This window comes from Ruditapes philippinarum, unplaced genomic scaffold (genome assembly GCF_026571515.1).
Source record: "Ruditapes philippinarum isolate M1 unplaced genomic scaffold, ASM2657151v2 ctg230_1_1_1_1, whole genome shotgun sequence".
NCBI classification, from domain to species: Eukaryota; Metazoa; Mollusca; class Bivalvia; order Venerida; family Veneridae; genus Ruditapes; species Ruditapes philippinarum.
In genome coordinates, this window is record NW_026854709.1 from 347,429 (window position 1) to 369,193 (window position 21,765).

Below are 21,765 nucleotides of genomic sequence, written 5' to 3' on the forward strand. Positions count from 1 at the left end.
ATATCATTGCACTATTCTTAACCCATTTTAAGTGAAAAGTGTTGCATACAAGTTATTGGTCTAGATCTACATCAAATGGAGTAATAATCTCAAAGGATTATTTCAAGACTCTTAATGTCAAAAAAACCTCAGTGGAGTCCCTTTAAATAACCGACACATTTAGTATACTAGTATTTGTTTTAATTTCTATTCTTGATATGATATATAAGCAAAAGAATATTAAATACTACTGGAATGTATGATTTTTAAAAAACCAACAAAACTTCTACAGTACTAGTATATCTAGCCTGACATAGCTTTAACCCTTTCAAGTACATATGATTATAAAACAATAATTAAAACTCTATTATTTCATGACAATATCAGTCAGTCTGTACATAAATTAACATTCAGTTTTTCGCCGTTTACTTCGGCTGTATCTTCTTGGGCTGAAAGATTCCTTGTAGATTGTACTGGAAAAAAAAAGAAAGAAAAATACTTTTAATATTCTTTTTGGTAATTAAAATTCTTTTCAGTACTTAAAATTCTATATATTAAAGTGTATATATAAAACTACATACAAATAATTTGTGACATAAAGCTTTTGGCAAATTTAGCAAAGAAAGCGTAAGCGAATAAGCGCAAAAAGTAATAAAAAAGATTTTTGTGCTCGATTTGTCTCGGAAATTATAAAAAATATCTACAAGCAATCTTTCAAGCAAAAAAGGGGAAATAACAATACAGTATACATGTACATTTACCCTCTGTGTTAAGTGCAAAAAGGTAAAGCTTGTGAAGAGAATTATAATAAGATACATTTTGTATAACATTGCACGATAAAATGTCAGAAAAAAGTCTGAACAATCCCTGTTCTTTTCTTTCTACATGTATATACATTATATAATAAAACTTATTATTATTTCAGTGTATAAAGTGAACAATGTTTTTCATTAATACTGAGGTATATTTTCAAAGATTCAAAAATAAATATTCGCCCAAATCCTAAATTATACAAGTTTTATAAAAAGGATGTTAAAATAAAAATTGGCAATTTTTACATCTATTTTCAGAATGCATGTTTCGTTGACAAAATAAGAAAACTGATGTCAAATGTTTTTATACATTGCTCTCCACACTCCAACTATGTTAACAGATACCAAAATATAATTAGCTCCGTGATTCCGCAACAATGTGTTATGATTAGATACACACAATCAGAAGTAAAATTCATTCAAGGGAAGTATCCACTGCAAACTTTTCAAAGGTACAACTGTGTTACTCCCCTTTGATAATGTCCGCATCATTTAACAAAATTAGCTTTTAACATAATAAAAAAAATACTGCTAATTTAAGCTTTGTCTAAAAAATGCTGAAATGCAGTGACATGGTCACCTATATTGTACAGTACAATATAAATTATAAAGAAATTCCTTGCACTGTTTTGTATTTACTATTATCACTTATATTTTTTTATAAAATAACAAAAAAGGGGAAAAATACTTCATTTAGCCAAAATACTTCAATCTCCAAATAACAATTCAAAAGCCAACAAAAAACATATATTCCCCCATTAAGCCAAAATACTTCAATCTCCAAATAAAAAATCAAGTCAACAAAAAATATGTATTCCCCTAAGCTCAGCAGTTGGTCCATAATTTAAAATTCTGATTAATTCATAATATGTATTAAGTCAGATACATGTATATCAATAAAATATATTCTTAATATTCAGTAAAGATTACCAGGAGAATATGGATTATATCTCTCCCTGACATCAGTGAGATATTTTTTGATATTTTTTTAACTTTCTCTCAAGCATGTTGTGTAACAGCTCGTTTCACTCACTGTATAATAGTCTGACAACGCTATAAAAAAAATGCACACATTTTCATTTATGCTATTTGAAAAGTATGATATACCGTATACGAGTATAGTGGGTAATATAAATGATATTTAACCGATTGAAATTATTATAATTTATAAATATGAATTATATCATAAAAGAATTAGTAGTGTTTGGCCGAGACAAAAAATGTTTCCATTAATTACGGCTAGCGTATAATACACTGTTCCACTTCCATCAAAGAAACCAAATGTGCAGTACTTTCTTTTATGCTAATTTTGGCAACTTTGAAACTCTTATTTGATTTAGTAATATTTCATATCTAGTGATTTACTTGTATTTAAGCTTAGATGACTTTAAGTCATTCTGTTGGCTTAGCAAACAATATCGCCAAGTTGGTGCACTTAGGAGTCAAAATATTTTGATGCGCCAAAGCTACAGAAAGATGAAAAAAGTATTCGTTAATATGGGAGATAACGTCATAACGTTATTACCGAGAGATTACTTTCCCTTGCACCAAAATGATTTTCAATGACCTTGGTTGCTTATTGTGTAGTCTATTTATAGATAAATTATTGGAAAAACATGCTGACGTAAAATTATGCTAGAAAAACGTCACTGAATGTTTACTTCTGCACTTATTTTGAAATGGGTAGAAAAGGTTCAGAATTGACCATTGATGTAAAAAATATTGCTGTTTGTATGTATAATGATGGAATTTCAATAGCGGAAATTTCGAGAACTTTACAGAAACCTCACAGTACCATTTCATCTATTTTAAAAAAATTCAAATCATCAGGATCAGTGGAAAATTTACAAAGATCAGGCCGACCTCGATTAGTGACAGACAGAGATTATCGCCATCTTGAAAGGACTGTGAAGTGCAATCGTCGGGCTTCATTAGCAGACATAACAAGTAAATTTAATGAGGGGAGATCAAAGCCAGTTTGTAAAAGAACTGTTCAAAATCATTTACATAAACATGGATTTTCTAAAAGAGTGAGTAAGAAAAGAGTTATTGTGTCAAAGGTGAATAGAACAAAGCGCCTTTCGTGGTGTAGAGAGAAAAGAAGGTCTAAAGTAGTAGGTGAATGGGATCATGTGATATTTTCTGATGAAAGTCAAGTTGTAATACTGGCAGTGACAATAGAGTTTTAATATGGAGGAAGCGTGACAAAGGGTATAGACCTGGGCTGCGTTTCATGGAGAGTCTTAAGTTAATCCTAAATCCTAGGGCTTATGACCAACTTTAGGAGAAAAAGTTTTTGCACTTAAGACCGTTTCAAGTAACTGTCCTATCTTTTGTCTTAAACCTAAGACTTACGACCAATTCGCTCTCCTGAAAAAAGTTACAAAATACAATGGCATGCGCATAATCCCGTATTGGATATACTATGTAATTGATTATAGCAAGTATAAAAAGTAATGTATTTCCCTCTTATCATGTTGAGTGAAATTATATACCATATTTCACGAAAAACGATAATATAACTGTTTTATTTAATTTCATATTAAAAAATGTTTACGAACCCCCTTGCTTGCTACGCAACTGCAATTGTACATCGCGCAGTAATATTATTATTTATAGATGCGTCTTGTTTTGCACGCGATATTTGGGGCTAAATTGTGACGTCATGTAAACAACTCTTTAACCGTCTTTACAGCGTTAATGACTGAATTAAAGATATTGGTGTTCGGATTAATTTTCTTAGTTAGACCATTATCTATCATTCTAAATAGTTTTCAAAACAAAATTCAACAAAAAGTTGTTTGATTTTGGAGTGGTTTTGACTTAGGACAATCTTAAGATACCTTTAAAACACTCCTAGACTTAGGACTGTTTTTGGTCATAAATATAGGAGTCCTAAGTTAGGACCTTTTTTCAGACTTTCTTTGAAACGCAAAATTGTCACAATTTTTGACTTAAGACAAACTTAAGACTTAGGACTCTCCATGAAACGCAGCCCTGATTTATTGACTCCGAAATCTTCCAGTACCAAGAAGGTGATCAGAGTAATGATATGGGGGTTTGTCACTTGGCATGGTGTTGGTACTCTAGCGAAAGTCAGTGGTAATATTAATGCTCAAAAATACGAGGAAATTTTAGAAGAAAATCTTTGGCCAGTTATTGCTCGTCATTTTTGCTGATAACTCTTACACTTTTCAGGACGACAACGCACCTGTTCATCGTGCACGCAGTGTCAATCTTTATAAGACCAGAAACGGTATAAAATCTATGTTTTGGCCAGCACAATCACCCGATTTAAACATAATTGAAAATATCTGGTTATATATTAAACGGAAACTTTCAAATAGTACAGTTATAAGAAACAGTGAGCAGATATTATTTGACGAAATTTTTCGGATCTGGCAAGAGATTACACCCGCCTATGTTCAGAGCCTGTACAAGTCTATACCACGGAGAATTATGCAGGTTATAAGGTTCAAAGGGCATTTAACAAAGTATTAAGGTTAGTAAACCGAGTTTAAAAGTTAGTTTACTCGTTCAGTTAATGTTAAAATCAAGTTTGAAGTTATGTATGTAAAGGACAGAAAATCCAATATGGCCGCCAAATCACGAATACTTTTTTCATCTTTCTGTAGATTCTGTGATATTTCTGTTTTGGGTCAGAATCTCGCTTCTAGAGGGGAGATATTGCCCATAGACAAAATAGCACAATATCTCAATATGTAGCACAATTAGTTGAACAAGTGGGCTTAGGAACAGTTACATGTATTTACAGCTTAGCTAGTGGAAGAAGACTTCAGATGCATCAATATGCATTATTTTATGCACAAACTGGCACCCCAGTAAGAACCATTGACCATGCAGTTCCTCATACTGATACGGCCAAGATGCAAGTAACGTCATTGCTAAATGGATTTAAAACATTTGCAACCTCATAGCTAAATGGCTTAAATATTAAGTAACAAGTTATAAAGAGTGATGGGCTTGCCTGTAAAAAAATTATCTTTTATAATGTTTACATGTGTGAATTTAAGTCTTTGGTTTTTTATATGCGAGAGTCTAAGTCTTTGGTTTTTTACATGTGTGAGTCTAAGTCTTTGGTTTTTTACTTGTGTGAGTCTAAGACTTTGTTTTTTTACATGTGTGAGTCTAAGTCTTTGGTTTTTTACATGTGTGAGTCTGAGTCTTTGGTTTATGCAATACTGAGAGACAGGAAAGATAATAAATCAGTTTTGATTTTGGCATCTTTATATGAAAGCACATTGAAAGCTTAATGCAAAAAAGTCATATTCTCTCATTAGACAAAGATATGTGACTGATTTACACTAAGTTCTAATAATAAATGTATTTAGTAAAATATCTTTGGCATAAATTGTAAAACACTAAAATAATACCCATGTAAGCAATAATTTATAAATAAAATACATTATTTATTTTATACTGTCATGTATATTTCTACAAATGTAAATATTAACATAATTATATACTTCTTAACAACAACAGTAACAAACAGGCAACTGACATCTACAATAATTATATTACATGCAAAAAATGCAAAAAAAAACACCAATATATATATATAAAAAACAATGAGATTTATGTTTGTTTAACGAGGTACTAGTGTTTTTATCTCTAAAATAGCATCCAATATAAACAGCACCATCCTATATGTATAAACTACTGTAGGCCAACAATATACAACAACAGTACTTTAAATGGTACAATTATATAAGACCCATTTTACTGCAATTTATACAACATACAAAGATCCATTTAACTTCATTTATACAAGGTACAAGCCGAAAAAAAATCTGTAATTAACTTTTTCAAGATGAGGGAAAAAAAATCCTTATGAATTGCAACACTATAAAAAAACTTCTTAGCAAAAGTTACGACCAATAATGAAGTTTTCTTTTTTTCACACAAACAGCCAATCTTTATTTTTCTACCCTTGCAAAATCATTATTATTTGTGGGACACTAATTCTTGTCGTGGGTTTTGTGGATAAGTCCATCCACAAATTTAAGATCCAACAAATTTCTATTTCATTTGCTGTAAGATGATTTTTGCATTACACCATTTGCACTTTACTTTTTTACAAAAATATAGACAATCCAAGATTTAAAACCCACGAAAATGTCCTGTATGACAAAACCACGACCTTTCTTGTCCACGAATTTAAGTGAATTCACAGTATTCATTTAGTAAAATATTAACAATATAAGAAATATATTTGGAAGGATTGGTAATGATTGATCAAAACATTTCTGGATTAAAGTACATGTACTAACTTGACTACATTTGATTCACAAGCTAGTACCTACTTTGGAGGTATACATGTATAACCATTTGAGGCATATAACCATTGAGGCATATAACCATTTTAGTCATAATATCTTAAGTTAGCAATATACAACAGTATGTGGAGACAATTAATCTAAGACAACATTTAACCATACTGAAAAATCACATCTAGCTGAAAAAATATTCTCACAATAATTCACATTTCTCGGCTCCAAGCTTACAAAATAAAAATCCACAACACGGAGCAAATTATATATATAAATGTATAATAAATATTCAGCCCCGAAATAATAACATCACATGATATGGCAGTATAGTATAAAAACATTGACAAAGCTTTGCTAAACGCAAGTCTCTGTGGCAGCATAAGCAAAAACACGTGTCTCAGGAGTAAAACTAACACGTACGTTTCTCACACGACGCACAATTGTCCCAATATCGCTCATACAAACTGGTGTGGTTTTCGGGGAATTCGACCTGTCCGATTCTGGTTCATCGTCGTCAATCATGCGTCTCGGTGAACTTGAAGGAGAAGAGTTCCTAGACATCTTTGCCGATGAGCTCAGAAGTCTTCTTGGCGACATCGAAACTGAGCTGGACGTTCTCTCCATTTTCTCTACAGATCTGCGTGGTGACTTCAACAAGGATTCGCGGGTACTTATGATAGTGATCGACTCATTGGGGAGTCCGTCATCGACATACTCGATTATGTCTGACATAGGTGACGGTGTGGTTTTCTCTATATACTTACTGTTTGTCCGGGAGAAGCAAAACAGAAAGCAAACATTTAAATTTCAAGTTATCTTGATACTTTCTAAAATACACAAAACTGACAATTATCAAACATTAAAACACATATTGTTAAAATAATTATGTACATGTATATTCATATGTCAACCCCTAAAATTTCATGTTTGAAGAAGTTTATAAAATTGTTAATTATAACGCATATCAGACTTCTTCATCTTTCCAAATGTAATCGATTGCCGAGCATGAAATGAAAACAGTGGCTCAAGACCAATATTTAGTTTCGAGTGAATTTATTTCTTACCAAGACAACATAAAACACATTATGACTAATACAAACATTCTGTCATAGTTCATGGATATATTTTTTTGTTTCAATAATAGTGGAAATGTACATGTACATGAAAACAGATTGTCGATAGGTGCCTATATCTGTAAAATGTAACTAGTAACAACTTACCTGCTAAAATAAGACACGAGGAATTGGATACCATTATAATATCCTTATTATTCATTGTTTGCTTATCAACCAGTAAAATTCATATAAATGATTTCATAAGTTAATTTGATCATTTTCCCTATGTACAACAGTTCAGTACATACATTGTATTTACTGGTATTTTCGCTTAAGTATTATTGAAGTTTGAACTTTATCTAAACCATTTTCCAGCCAGCTGCCTGGATCAAAACAATATGGTTACAATGTAAGCAAACATGGTTGGAATCACAGTATCTTTTACTTATATAACATAAAAGTTACTCAAAATGAAAGTTTCTCTTCAATTTAAACATAATAAATAAACAAAATAGACAAAGTCTGATGTTCATAACATTTTATTTTACATTAAGGTTTTAGAACATTTATTAAATAGTGATAATACTAAGTTATTAATACTAAATGACAGTTATTTCATACCACCGAGAGATTAATCAAAGTCTTGATTAAATATAGTATATAGAGTATATAAACTTTAATAAAATTTGTACGCTTGGTTGATTATGCATAAAAATGAGTCAAGCAGACGTCTGGACAATAATGATTTGGCACATATTTTGATTCTTAATGCAAGTTTGAAACCAGAGTACCTACAAGTATATATGACAATCTGCAGTGCCACAGAAATGCCAGATTTTTTCAACAATTTACAGCAGTAACCTTAAAGAAATTCGAATCTGAAATGTAACTGACATTGACCAAATCTGAAATGTTACCGATTTCTGTAAATTGACTTAAAAGAAACAAATCTAATGGCTTAATTAATATAAATATACATGTATTCCAGTTTTTCTGATGTTTACATACATACAGCATAGCATAAATTCTATATGAAAGTATTTTAGAGATTAATATCAAAATCTTAGAATCTAACAAAAGAAAATTAATAATCTAATAAATAGTGTTGTCAAACCTGAGCCAATACATGTTCAAATATGATAATAAAAAACAAAACAAACAAGAGGGCCAAGATGACCCTAGATCACTCACCTGACCCATCAAACTCATTTCGAGCAATTACTTAGGCAATCATCCTGACCAAGTTTGATGACAATTGAGTCAAAAATGTGACCACTAGTGTTAACAAGGTTTTTCCATATTTGGGCAGTGTGACCTAGTTTTTGACCCCAGGTGACAAATATTTGAACTTGACCTAGAAATCATCAAAAAAAACTTCCTGACCAATTTCCAGGATATTTGGAAAACAACAGTTGCCACTAGAGAGTTTACAAGATTTTTCTATTTTTAACTACTTTGACCTAGTTTTTCACCAGGGATGACCCATGTTCGAACTCATCCCAGCAATTAAGTTAGACAAGCATCCTAGCTTAGTTTGATGACAATTGAGTCAAAAATATGACCACTAGAGTGTTAACAAGGTTTTTGGGCGATGTGATTTTTGACCCCAGGTGACCAATATTCAAAGATTACCTAGAAATCATCAAAACAAACTTTCAGACCAATTTCCAGGATATTTGGATGAAAACAGTAGCCACTAAAGAGTTCACAAGATTTTTCTATTTTTAGCTGCTGTAACCTAGTTTTTCATCCGAGACAACCCATGTTTGAACTCATCCAAGCAATTACCTAGACAAGTATCCTGACAATTTGATGTCAAATGATCGAGTCAAAAATGTGAGCACTTAACAAAGTTTTCTATATATGGGCAGTCTGACCTAGATTTTGACCTCAGGTGACCAATATTCGAACTTGACCTAGAAATCATCAAAACAAACTTTCAGATCAATTTTCAGGATATTTGGATCAAAACAGTAGCCACTAAGTGTTAACAAGATTTTTCTATTTTTAGCTCCTGTGACCTAGTTTTCATCTGAGATGACCCATGTTTAAACTCATCCCAGCCTTTACCTAGATAAGCATCCTAACACAGTTTGATGATGAGTTAGCCAAAAATGTGACCACTAGAGTGTAAATGAACAAATAAGGATGGATGACAGACAACAGACGATGGACATTCAAAAATCATAAAAGCTCAGATGAGGGACATTTGATGATAAAAGCTCACCCTGAGCTTAAAAAGACCTGTACCTGTGATCACAGGCACGAATATCGGACCTGGGATGAAAATATATGACCAGATTGATAATAAAACCTGTGTTCATCTTAAAAGTGTCAAAAACCAAAAAAAAAAATTGTAAAAAATGACCCCCTTTAAAATATACTATAAGTTAAGAGAAGGCCGGAAACTCCAGATTCGAGCCTACGAGCAAGGGATTCATTTCCCGAGCCGTTGTGAAAACAATTGGCCGGACAATTAAAAACGACTTATATCACTATTTCACGTTTGTATTAAGCTTCCAAATGAGACCGACCCCAAGTCTCTAGCCCTTCCCGTTCATGAAATATCTATCAGGAAACGAGCGAATTCGTGCTAAAAATCGTTGGTAGACAGAATGGGGGACATTAGTGAATAACCTCCCCTGAGTACTCCCTATAAATAGGTAGGTCCTAAGCAATTGGATTACTCGGACTTTATCGCCTATTTCTTTGTAGCAAACTGAATTAATTAGGGCTAATTATTATCATTTGTAATATTCAGATTAAATATTGCGATAAGATGTAGAATCTGTTGACATAAATGAAACATTTTTTCTTATTGTTTACATATTTGTTGATGCATGTGGAAATAATTTATTAAAACATATCAACCTGTCTTACATAAAACTCAACGATAAAAGCAAAGGATTCCAAATATTTGGACCTACTTACATTTTGGTTAACCTCGGTTTTTATCAAGGGAAGATAATCCACTATTGTCCCTCATTGCGGCACAACGATTCGGTACGTAAACATAGACTAATACATGTTTGTCAGCTGAGTACGGGTCAAAATCACTTGAATTTACTAAATAATATTACTAAATACATTAAGTTGGACCACTCACAACCGTCAGGAGCATCTGATACACACGAGATTCGAGTTTCAAACATTTACACGGTCTTTCAATCGCTTTCTACGCCATTATGCATCCTTGTGTGAAACGTTGCGGTTTCGTTGCTATTGGCCAATCAGAAGACTCGTTACAAAATATCGAACAGCTGATTGACAATGGCGTTGAAAGGAATCTAAATACCGTGGAAAGGTTTTAAATTCGAATTTTACGTGTATCAGATGCTACTGACGGGTGTGAGTGGTCCAACTTATTTAGTAATATTATTTAGAAAATTCAAGTGATTTTGACCCGTACTCATCTGACAAACATGTATTAGTCTATGTTTACGTACCGAATCGTTGTGCCGCAATTCTGTCTACCAACGATTTTTAGCACGAATTCGCTCGTTTCCTGATAGATATTTCATGAACGGGAAGGGCTAGAGACTTGGGGTCGGTCTCATTTGGAAGCTTAATACAAACGTGAAATAGTGATCAAAGTCTTTTTTAATTGTCTGGTCAATTGTTTTCACAACGGCTCGGGAAATGAATCCCTTGCTCGTAGGCTCGAATCTGGAGTTTCCGGCCTTCTCTTAACTTATAGTATATTTTAAAGGGGGTCATTTTTTACAATTTTTTTTTTTGGTTTTAGACACTTTTAAGATGAACACAGGTTTTATTATCAATCTGGTCATATATTTTCATCCCAGGTCCGATACTCGTGCCTGTGCCTGTGATTATAAAAAACAAAAAATAAAAACAAGGTTAATATAACGTTTTGTTGAGAAATGAAAACATAAGTTTAGTATTAAATGTTTTTGTTTTGTTTTTTATTGTGGTCTGCATTTGTTTGTGGTCTCAAGTTTAACTGTATCAAAAAAATATGTGTCAAAACTAAATGTGGATATATACAAAAGAAAATAAAAACAAACTCAGATTGTGCTACGGCACATGTCATTACATATGAAATTCTGAAAAAAGCAAACATCTATATAATTATGATATTATGCAAACATCAAAACAACAAAGGAATTTAAAAAAAAACATCAGTACATGTATAAACAAAAAAACAACAACAAATACTGTGAAATAATTTGATTCAAAACTTGTCTAGGTATTCAAAATTTTCTAAGCAAACAAGAATCTTAGTGACACAGACGGAAGATCCCCTAAATATAATTTTAACAAAGTACAGATATGACCTTGCCAAAAGAGAAAAAAAACATATCAAAAATCTATTTTTAGCCTCATTGACCTTGAACATGACCTATGTGACCTGAAACCCACATAAGGTTTGTATGTGGTCCGTGACAAATCCCAAACACATAAAAAATCTTTGACCTCAAAAGTATGAGGAATTTTTGTTAACTTTGTCAGTTTTTATGATCATATCTCTGTAGTTAATCCACGTAACAGTCTTCCTGGATAACTAACCAGTAATTGTCAATTTCTTCGCAAGTGACCAACTACTAATTCCACATGATTCTGAGCGGAAAATGACTATTAGACAGAAATTTCCGCTCACTCAAGGATTGAACCTGCTACCCTATGACAACTGGTTTGATTCTTGGGAAGGTCATGCATTACTGGGCTGGTGTCATAGCAGTTAAATGTAAGTTAGTGTCACAGAATGACAGAATGTTAAACAGGCACTGTGATATGCTGTAATAAAAAAACATTTCACAGAGCCATAAAAAAACAATAAAATCCTCTCTTCACAATACTACATACTATTCCATAATAAAAGAACTCTCTAATATAGAGAAAATTACAAAAAAAGAAGAAAAAAGACTTTTAATGTATCAAGGCAATGTAAAAAACTTAAAAAGTATAATTTTCCAAAAAAAATAACAATACAACAGAATGACAAAGAGTAAAATCATTTCACAGTGTTACTACAAAATTACAACAGTGATCAAAGGGTCTTGAGAACACATTTCATTTAGAACAGTTAGTGCTGGCAATCAGAATCATATCATATGTTTTTGATTGTTGTTTTTTTTCAAAATATTTTGAGGCCTTTAGACTTTAGCACTTACATTACATACTACATGTAAGTGGTAAAGTTAGCAACATGGAAATATTGATGAATTTCAGGAATTGACGAAAATCTCTAAAATTTCCACTTAATAAATACCAATCAACATGTTTTCTTAGCGTTCTTGAAAGTCATGACATTAAATACTGGTTGCCAAAAATTGTTTTAAAAACAACAGAAATGATTTAAATAAATTGATTACGACACTACACAAACATATTACAGTAACTACAGAGAAGATTATTAAATTTTGAAAAAATTTAAGACTTTATTTAAAACAAAGGTTATTTGAACAATATGTGTCATTCAAGTACTTTTGTATCACTCAAAAACAGATATTTCCTTACAAGCAAGACTAGCGGTTGTGCAAATGCACTAAATTTCTAAAACTAAATTCTAAATGTCTAGAAAATTTCTAAACAAAACTTGATTCTTCCCTCCAAGGAAACATTAAGAATTATATCATTTTGTTTTTATTGTGGAATTATAAAAAGAAAAACAATAATGTGTGTGACTCAAAATGCCATAGATTCAAATTACACAAACTGATTGTCAGAAAAAAATGTTGATCATGTAGCAAGTGTGAGAACGAATTCCATTCTTTCATTTATAAGTCATATTACAAATCTGAAAAGATTCATACCTCTAATATTGATAGTAATTGTGTATAAGAATTAATCTTCCCATTTCAAAACATCAACTAATACAACAGGAGAAAACTCTTCAATTAAAGAGCTTTTCTTTGCAAACAGCAAAATCCATCTTTTTTTTTTTTTGAAAGTCACGTAGTTTTACAGTTTTGACAGGAACCCAAGCTGAGGAACTTGTCTTTACATTCGAAAAAAAAAAATAAAGAAAAAAATTACTTTAATGATAATTCATATAAAACTATGACTGATTGATACAACAAAAAAATAATCTAATTATTTTCTTTAAACAAGAGCTGTCGGTAGGACAGCATGCTCGACTATTCTAAGTGCTTGATAGTATGACCCTCCAATTATGACCCTAAGTGCATGTGTAAAATTTCAAGTAAATATCTTTGAAGACCTTTAACCTTTAACCAAAATTTCTAAGTTTCAAAAGGCAAATAATTCTGCAAATATTGCAGGCAGAGTTATGCAATTTTGCAAACTGATTGTTACTATAAAAAAGTATTTTAAATTTCAATTGAATATCTCAAGCAATAATTGAGATATTTGACTTTACAAAAAAACTTTACCAAAATTTCTAAATTCCAAAGGGGCATAATTCTGCCAATATTGTAGGCAGAGTTATCCAACTTGTCAATCTGATGTACATTGTTACTATGAATAAGTATTGTAAGTTTCAATTGAATATCTCAAGCAATAATTGAGATATTTGACTTTACAAAAAACTTTAACCAAAATTTCTAAGTTAACAAGAGCTGTCACAGGAGACAGCGAAGCTCGACTAATAAAATACTGGACGCAGTAAGGAGGACAAAACTTTGAAAGAAAAATCAATTATGTATAATTATGTATCAAGTTATAGTAAAAAAATAACATTTGTTAATATAAACTCCAAGATCAAGGGGAATAATTCTAGAAATAGTCATGCTAGAGTTATGGACCTTTTCACACAACATTTGTGTAATGATAAGAAATATATATTTGAAGTTTTAAGTAGATACCTTAAAAAGTAAAGAAGTTATTATATTTCTTAAAGAAAATCCTAAGTTCAAAGAGAGATAAATGTGTAAATATTGCTTCAAGAGTAATGAACATTGTCACATAAAATGAAATTGATGATAAGGAATAAGTATTTGAAGTTTGAGGTAGATACCTTTAAAAATAAAAAAGTTATAATAAAAAATAACATTTTTCTAGTAAAAAAATCTAAGTTTATGGGGAGATAATTCTTGCAATATTGGTGCTAGAGTTATGAACCTTGTCACATAAGAAGTGGATGATGATAACGTAAATATTTTTGAAGTATGAAGTTGATCCCTTTAGAAATAAATAAGTGACAGTAAAAAATAATATTTTTTATGGAAAATTCTAAGTTCAAAGGGAGATAAATCTGAAAATATTGGTGCTAGAGTTATGAACCTTGTCACATAAGATGGGGATGATGATAACGTAAATATATTTGAAGTATGAGGTTGATCCCTTAAGAAATAAAGAAGAAACAGTAAGAAATAGTATATTTTTAAGGAAAATTCTAAGTTCAAGGGGAGATAAATCTGAAAATATTGGTGCTAGAGTTATGAACCTTGTCACATAAGATGGGGATGATGATAAGGTACATATGTTTGAAGTATGAGGTTGATCCCTTAAGAAATAAAGAAGTAACAGTAAAAATTAGTATTTTTTAAGGAAAATTCTAAGTTCAAGGGGAGATAAATCTGAAAATATTGGTGCTAGAGTTATGAACCTTGTCACATAAGATGTGGTTGATGATAAGAAACATATATTTGAAGTTTGAAGTTGATACCTTAAGAAATGACAAAGTTATAGTGAAAAATATTTTACTGCACCAAAACTTTAATCAAAAATCTGGACGCAGACGCGGACGCCGGGGCAAGTAGGACAGCTCTCCATATACTTCGTATAGTCGAGCTAAAAAGGGGCATAATTCTGTCAATATTGTAGGCAGAGTTATCCAACTTGTCAATCTGATGTTCCTTGTTACTATAAATAAGTATTGTAAGTTTCAATTGAATATCTCAAGTAATAATTGAGATATTTGACTTTACAAAAAAACTTTAACCAAAGCAGACGCTGACGCGGACGCCGAGGCGACTACAATAGCTCTCATATTCTTCAAATAGTCGAGCTAAAAAGAACTTGTAAACATATTTGCCATTTAAAGTAAATATCTAAGTGGTTGACAGTCTAGTGCCAACATTATGGTCTTAATTGCCCTAAGAGAGATCTTACATTTACATATCATCACTTACACTACATCATCTTGCAATGTCTTAAAATATTTGCGTTTCTTATGGGAAAAAGTTTAAGTTCAGAGCAGCTTACATGAAGATATAACATCATCTTAGACCTTTATCGTTTCAGATTGTAACAGAAAACCAATATATATCTTTTAATTGACCCTCACTTAATTTCCATGTAAGCTATAAAATTTCCATAAAGATAGAAATGTGATATATATAATAGCCATAAAAGTAATATTAATTCAGATAATATATAAGAATAAAGTAAGTATATTTCTTAAGGTTTAGGCAGACCTATCATCATGAGACTGAGAATTGATTATAGAATAAGGTATACGGCATAAATAGTTTTATGTCCCATTTACATGATATATAATGTATAGAGTCATTATGCATGGATATAGAAACGAGAAAATAGCAAGTTATACTATAATCAAAGTGCTGAAAGCACTGAAGGATGGTGATTTTGTACTCGGCAAGATTACTTATTAAAATCATGCATATTAATACTTTTAATTTTCACTTGAGGAACCGTTTCTCCTTAGAGAAAAAGACAGGTCTGCTTCAAGTCATTCACATTCTTGCTCAGACACTCCCATATCACGCTATGTTACTGTATTTATGAATGAATTGCTGCGGGCACTTTCTTTTTAGGCTAGGCAAAAGATTTGTGGGCATGAGAAAGAACTTTCAATAGGCTAGCTGGATAGCTTTCTCACATAAAAGAATTTGAAGATGCTTGCACTGCTCAAACCTAAAGTTTGCCACTTTTTTAACTTTAAAGAATATGATTTTACATTTCCTAAACATTGATTAATTATAAGACTGATTTTTATAATTAATACCGACAGTAATAAACCCAATATTCAAAATATAACATAGTTAATTAACATAAATAAAATATGAGAAGTACTACAAACCATCTACCGTAAATCATAAAAGACTTTAGAATACTGTAGTTGGTGGTCTCTTGCTTAGAAAGACAACTGAATTTTTATGAGACTTAAACATTTCCCTACTGGAAATTGAATGCTATTGGCCCGTGCCACCAGTATAGAGCCAGGCCACCTGCACATATGTGAAGTCTGACTCAGTTCTGTACTGGTGGCTGACAAACTTTAAATTTTCATTTTTGTAATCCCTAAAATTAATTACCAATAGTTAAAAAAAATGCTGGACATGTCCATTTAAGAAAATCAGGTACTTGTAGATCAATGATTGAAGTAAAAAGAGCATAACAAATTTGTTGAGATCTTCATGGCAATATACGTCAAAGCTTTCAATGCATCAGTTATCTTGAAAAATAGAAGGCTTTCTCAGAAATTAAGAAATTACTTAACAGCATCAAAATAAAAAAAAGAAAATTAAAATAAACAAGCAAAGTAAAAAACAATGAGAAAATAATCAATAGAAGTAGAATAAAGTAAGATCCTTTTTTGTACTCAAATGCAGAAATTTTTCAAATTTTCAATTCATAATCTGGTTTAATAGATAAATAGCACATTTACAACAGATAGATGTCGCATGACCACAAGCATTTGCATGCACCAATGAGAAAACAGTTTACAACGAACCAATCAGAAAACAGCTTACTTATCACATTTCATGCCATACAGTTCATGTTCTCGTATATAGTCTATAACAGAATCTTGTAACAAATACTTCACACTTTCATCTCTTCTTAAAGCACGCCTGAAAAAAGTATCACAATATATAACCTTTTTTTAATCTATTTTGGTTTTATATCGCATCAACACAGTATAGGTCATATGGCAAACTTTCCAGCTGTACTGGCAGAGGAAGACTTGGGTGTCTCTCTGTGTGTTATTTCAGGCACAAATGGGCACCTGAGTAGAACCACCAACGTTCATTAAGCTAGCAGGATAACTTTCTCACATGAAAGAATTTGAAGACTTGGACAATCCAGTGACCACAATTGCTTGAAAAAGATGTTCAAAATAGCTCTATTTATAGATTCTTCTCAATAAGGTGAATAACTTTGTGAATGTTCAGTAACAACTATGATAATAAAATGTTAAAGATCACGTGATTTAAGTAAAAAGTTCAAAATTATCTTTCATATGGTATAGGGGCATAACTCAGGCTGTATTAAAGTTTCAATGGTAACGACCCAGCAGTCATAATAACATGTTTTTATCTTCGTTACAGGCAAGCTAAAACTGCTGCAACAACCCCACCATAAGTTTTCAGACACATTAATACCATATTATTTATTAAAACAAGAGTTTTTTTCATGGTATAAAGCTATGAAATATATTTTATACAATTAAATTCATCCATTTTTACATTATATTGGTTCCATTATATTATGGTTGATTCTCAAAAGTTGTAACGTACAAGGTGAAAATTACACTTAAACAGAATAAAATATTCTGGAACAAAATATCATACTACTATTTTAAGTAGGGTTTCATCCATTTAGCAATGATTTCTTGGATGTCCCATTTGCTTTAATGATAATTTACTACTATATTTATTTCATACCAGCATTTTGAAAGTTTTTTTGTTTTTTTTTAATTCAAGCAATAATTTTCTGGCAGCATATATACAGCTTTGTGCACTGTAAAAGTTTTCATACCAAAATTTGTGAAAATATCATTTGCATTTATTGAAAAAATCATCTGCCCTACCTTATTTTTGTAGAACTGATTTCATTTTGTATCCATTCTGTTACTATAGTAATATTATCCTGCAATAAAAAAACATCATTTATTCTTTATTTAACTATAATTTCTCTTTTTTCTTTGACAGTTTATTATAAAACTGTATAACAATGCCCTCATTCAACTGTGACTGTCTTTAAAACACATCAGATTTATTAAGTATATAGTATATAAGTAAAAGGGCCAACTTCTCTATGATTGATATTGAATCATTACTATTTGAGCTGTGTCATGATAAAACCAACATAATGGGTTTGCGACCAGCATGGATCCAGACCAGCCTGCGCATCCGCTTGTAATAGAGTTGATAAGCGAACAGCATGGATCCTGATCAGACTGCGTGGATGCGCAGACTGGTCTGGATCCATGCTGGTCGCAAACCTACTATGTTGGTTTTGTCATGACACGGCTCATTTGTGTAGGTAGATAGATGATTGTGCTGTACAGCAACTCACTTCTGTGGTTGATGCCTAAAATTAGAACAGACTCTGATTCTGAAGAAAGAAAATAGTGTGTAAAAATACTCCTTCATACATATATCTACGCATGTATAATAACTTATTTCTGCAGGAATTTTTTTATCTGCTATTTCTGTGGCAGACAATGAGACGGCAGATTAGAAAAAGAATATAATCAAAACAAGTCATGCTCGGAGGTGAATGTATACCTGGTTCCGTGTCAAAACATCAGACTCGTATATAAACTTTCGTGGGTCTGATCCATTCCTTGTTATACACACTAGGCCGTATTTCTTCACAATTTCTTCAATCTGTAAATATATCAAAGCGCTTTATGTTCTAATACCAAGGCAAAACCATAGTTTTATACTTTTAAGTTACAGCCTCTTAAATTCTTCATGAAATTTCCAAATGCATAAAACTTAAAATTTTGCAGGGGCCGCAAAATTGTTTTTCCGTGTTGCTCAGGTTGTCCCACAGCCTGTAGGAGCAAGTGGAATTTTTCAATAACTAACTACTTAAATAGAGAATATCATATGGAAAAGTTAAGATATGATTCATACAAAAATGGACAAGTAAGTCAAAAAAAAAATTTGCTCGTCCCGGTTTGGGGAAGACATCTTGACTTATAAAATTCACATTGGTCTTTGGCACCAATTAAAAATAACAACACTTTTTTCTAGAAAATAACTAGCCTCTTATGTTGCGTGTAGACCCAAGACATGGCTCCACACACACATATTTCAGATATAAATCGAGCACCTAAACAATCATTAACATGCATATTTTCAACAAATTTACTTAAGGGAAATAAATTAACAAATCACAAACTCTCACAGGTTGTGATTAAACTGTTAAAAAACAAATTTTAGAAAACACATAATAAATAGAATTTTTTTTATGTATGGAAATGTTTTTCACTCTCAAATCAATACAGCAATTTTCTGTTTTGTTAAAACTGTTTTGGAAACATGAATCCTACAGACTACCCCAATATAAAGCCACAATGCATCAGCCAACGCAGCATCCTTCAATATTGCATTTTCACCGTATCTGTTACACAATGAATGAAATACTTAATTGCTTTTTTTTCAGAGTCAGTGAAATGGAATAACTTCCCACACTTATGAAAACATAAAATTTATAGCTTAATGGAAAATATTTTCATAATGATAACAGGGAAGGTGTTATAACAGTAGCTCTTCAGATTTCACCATATTTAAAGTGTATAAATTAAAAACTATATTTGTTTAAATAATCTAAATACAGTAAAATCATATTGTTTCCGTAATCTTATAGTCATTACTTGACAGATTTATTACAAAGAATGTCTATGTAATTTAATATACAGGAAGGAAATAGGTTTAAAGATGATTTCACACATGCCCCACTCACTTTCGGCGAGTGAAAAGGCAAGTTTTAAGCATTTAATCATTCTAGTTCCTTGTCCGGTATATACCGGAATACAGCATTAAGTGTGGTGCTCCAACACTTTCTTTTAGTTCCACTCTTGTTTTATTCAGAAAGTTTACGTGTACAATTATCATGTAATTTTGCTATGCAAACTTGGACAATATCTTAAATTGACTATTACCATAGTGATGTTTTATGCTCAGAGATAATACTTTTATAAGTATAATACTTTTATTAGTTACAATACCAATTCGACAGATTTTTCTATGTGTGAACAAAAACATATTAAAGGAACTCCACTGTGTCAAAAAAAACGTAAAAACATAAAATTTCAATTGGACATAAATAGAACTTAAACAGGAAGATTATGTAAAAGATAATTAAGAAATATTATGACTCAAAAATAAATTGAAGACTTGAGTAAAAAGGGATGCCCTTTTCCATTTTTGGTCATTTTTTACAATTTAAATAATTATTCTGGAAAAACCAAGTGAGCAAATAATTTAGAATTTGCAAAGTTATTGGTCTAGACTTACATCAAACAGAACTTTTATTTTGAAAAATTATTTCCAGTCTTGTTATGTCATAAAACCTCAGTGAAGTCCCTTTAAAGATGAGCAAAGAAATTTTTGATAAAATCAAACCTGGGAAAAATGTTCTAAAATTTTAGGAAAATTATAAAGATTCAAAATTCTAGTAATTATTTACATTTTATGTGCGATAAATGACCAATTTTTCAGTATTTATAACTATATTTCTACTGCATTACTAACGCAGTATGGGCTATTTTTGCATATTTTGACCTCTTTTATTGTAATTTACATGGGTTGTAAGTGCCATTGATAATGTGTAAATTGCATTCTTTTGATACCTTCACAATAACATAATATTAAATGCATTTTCAATTTTTCATGACAATTAGCATGAATCTGGAGGCATGCTGCTTCAAGGTGAAAAGTCAACCTTCACCACATCAACTTTCTAACCTCAAATCTGTTTTACTATCTGACAAATAAAGATCTTCCATTATTAAAACACCTACTGAATTTTATGAAGATTTCAATTGAATAGCTCAAAGATTAAACAGTAAGTGGGTGTTTGAAACGTTTTATTACCATTTGTAACAACCGAACATTTTGAAAATTAAATATCTTGATTTGATGCAAATGTCACATAAACAAGGAAATCATGATATACAAGATGATTGCTGATCAATTTTACAGAGAAGATAAAGCTTTCCATGTATATCAAAATAATAATTAATATACGTTGTAACAAGATTTCTCCAGGGAAACATGTTTTAGTTGATACGAAATTATTTCATTTTGATTGTGTTAGAAGCTATAAGCTTATTGAACACTCTTGAATCCATTCCGGGAACCAGCCAGTACTGGGCAATGAGTGTAAAGTTTCTTGCTCACACAAACAACTGCTTGCCCCTGACGGGGATTGAACCCACGCAACCAGCAATCCTTAGATTACTAGCAGGGCTCATCCGGGAGGGCGATTCAGGCGAAAACTTCGCCGTGTATATTTCCATTTCGCTCTCCCAACTGATCAAAGAGAAGTCAACCTCGCCGATAAAATCTTAATTCCCAAAGAGTAATTACTTGGCGATGTAAAGAACAGAGATTGTATCCGCCCATATGACGACTGCTAATTATCATTATCCAATCAGAGCGTCGCTTCATACTACCCTTCTACCTGTATGCAAAGCGATAGACCGCCTACTCTAAACAGTAAATAATGAGAGCATTGGTCCGAAACGGGTATAATTGTGTGACATTTTTGCGAGTTTATTATGGGATTTGGCAATAATAATAGATTGTTTTTTCCCGATCATCTAAGCACGTGCAAATCTTCCATAATTGATATACACGCGGTGTTTAACCAGAGTAAAGGCGATGTGCAATGGCTATCACAAAACTGTTAGTCAATTAAAAATAATAAATTTCATTAATGATCAGCGACCGGATTAAAAACTTAATCATAGTTTAGTCTAGTCTGATGTATTATCCACTCAGCCAT

General features: G+C 31.6%; 1 protein-coding gene across 3 annotated transcripts in view; it reads right to left on the reverse strand.

Annotated features, from left to right (window-relative positions):
- Positions 1-248: 248 nt before the first annotated feature.
- LOC132740826 (nicotinamide/nicotinic acid mononucleotide adenylyltransferase 1-like) overlaps positions 249-21,765 on the reverse strand; it is a 39,058-nt gene continuing 17,541 nt past the window's right edge. Inside the window, exons 6-10 of one of the 3 annotated variants that reach the window (XM_060728840.1) lie at positions 18,534-18,635; positions 17,834-17,892; positions 16,776-16,874; positions 6,503-6,845; positions 249-452 (exon numbers count right to left, since the gene is read on the reverse strand). In XM_060728840.1, the coding sequence (XP_060584823.1) occupies positions 405-452; positions 6,503-6,845; positions 16,776-16,874; positions 17,834-17,892; positions 18,534-18,635 (651 nt within the window). In that variant the 3' untranslated portion in view covers positions 249-404. Of the gene's footprint in view, positions 453-6,502; positions 6,846-11,045; positions 13,097-16,775; positions 16,875-17,833; positions 17,893-18,533; positions 18,636-21,765 lie in introns of those variants that run through there. The other 2 variants (XM_060728841.1, XM_060728842.1) reach the window with 2 other exon arrangements.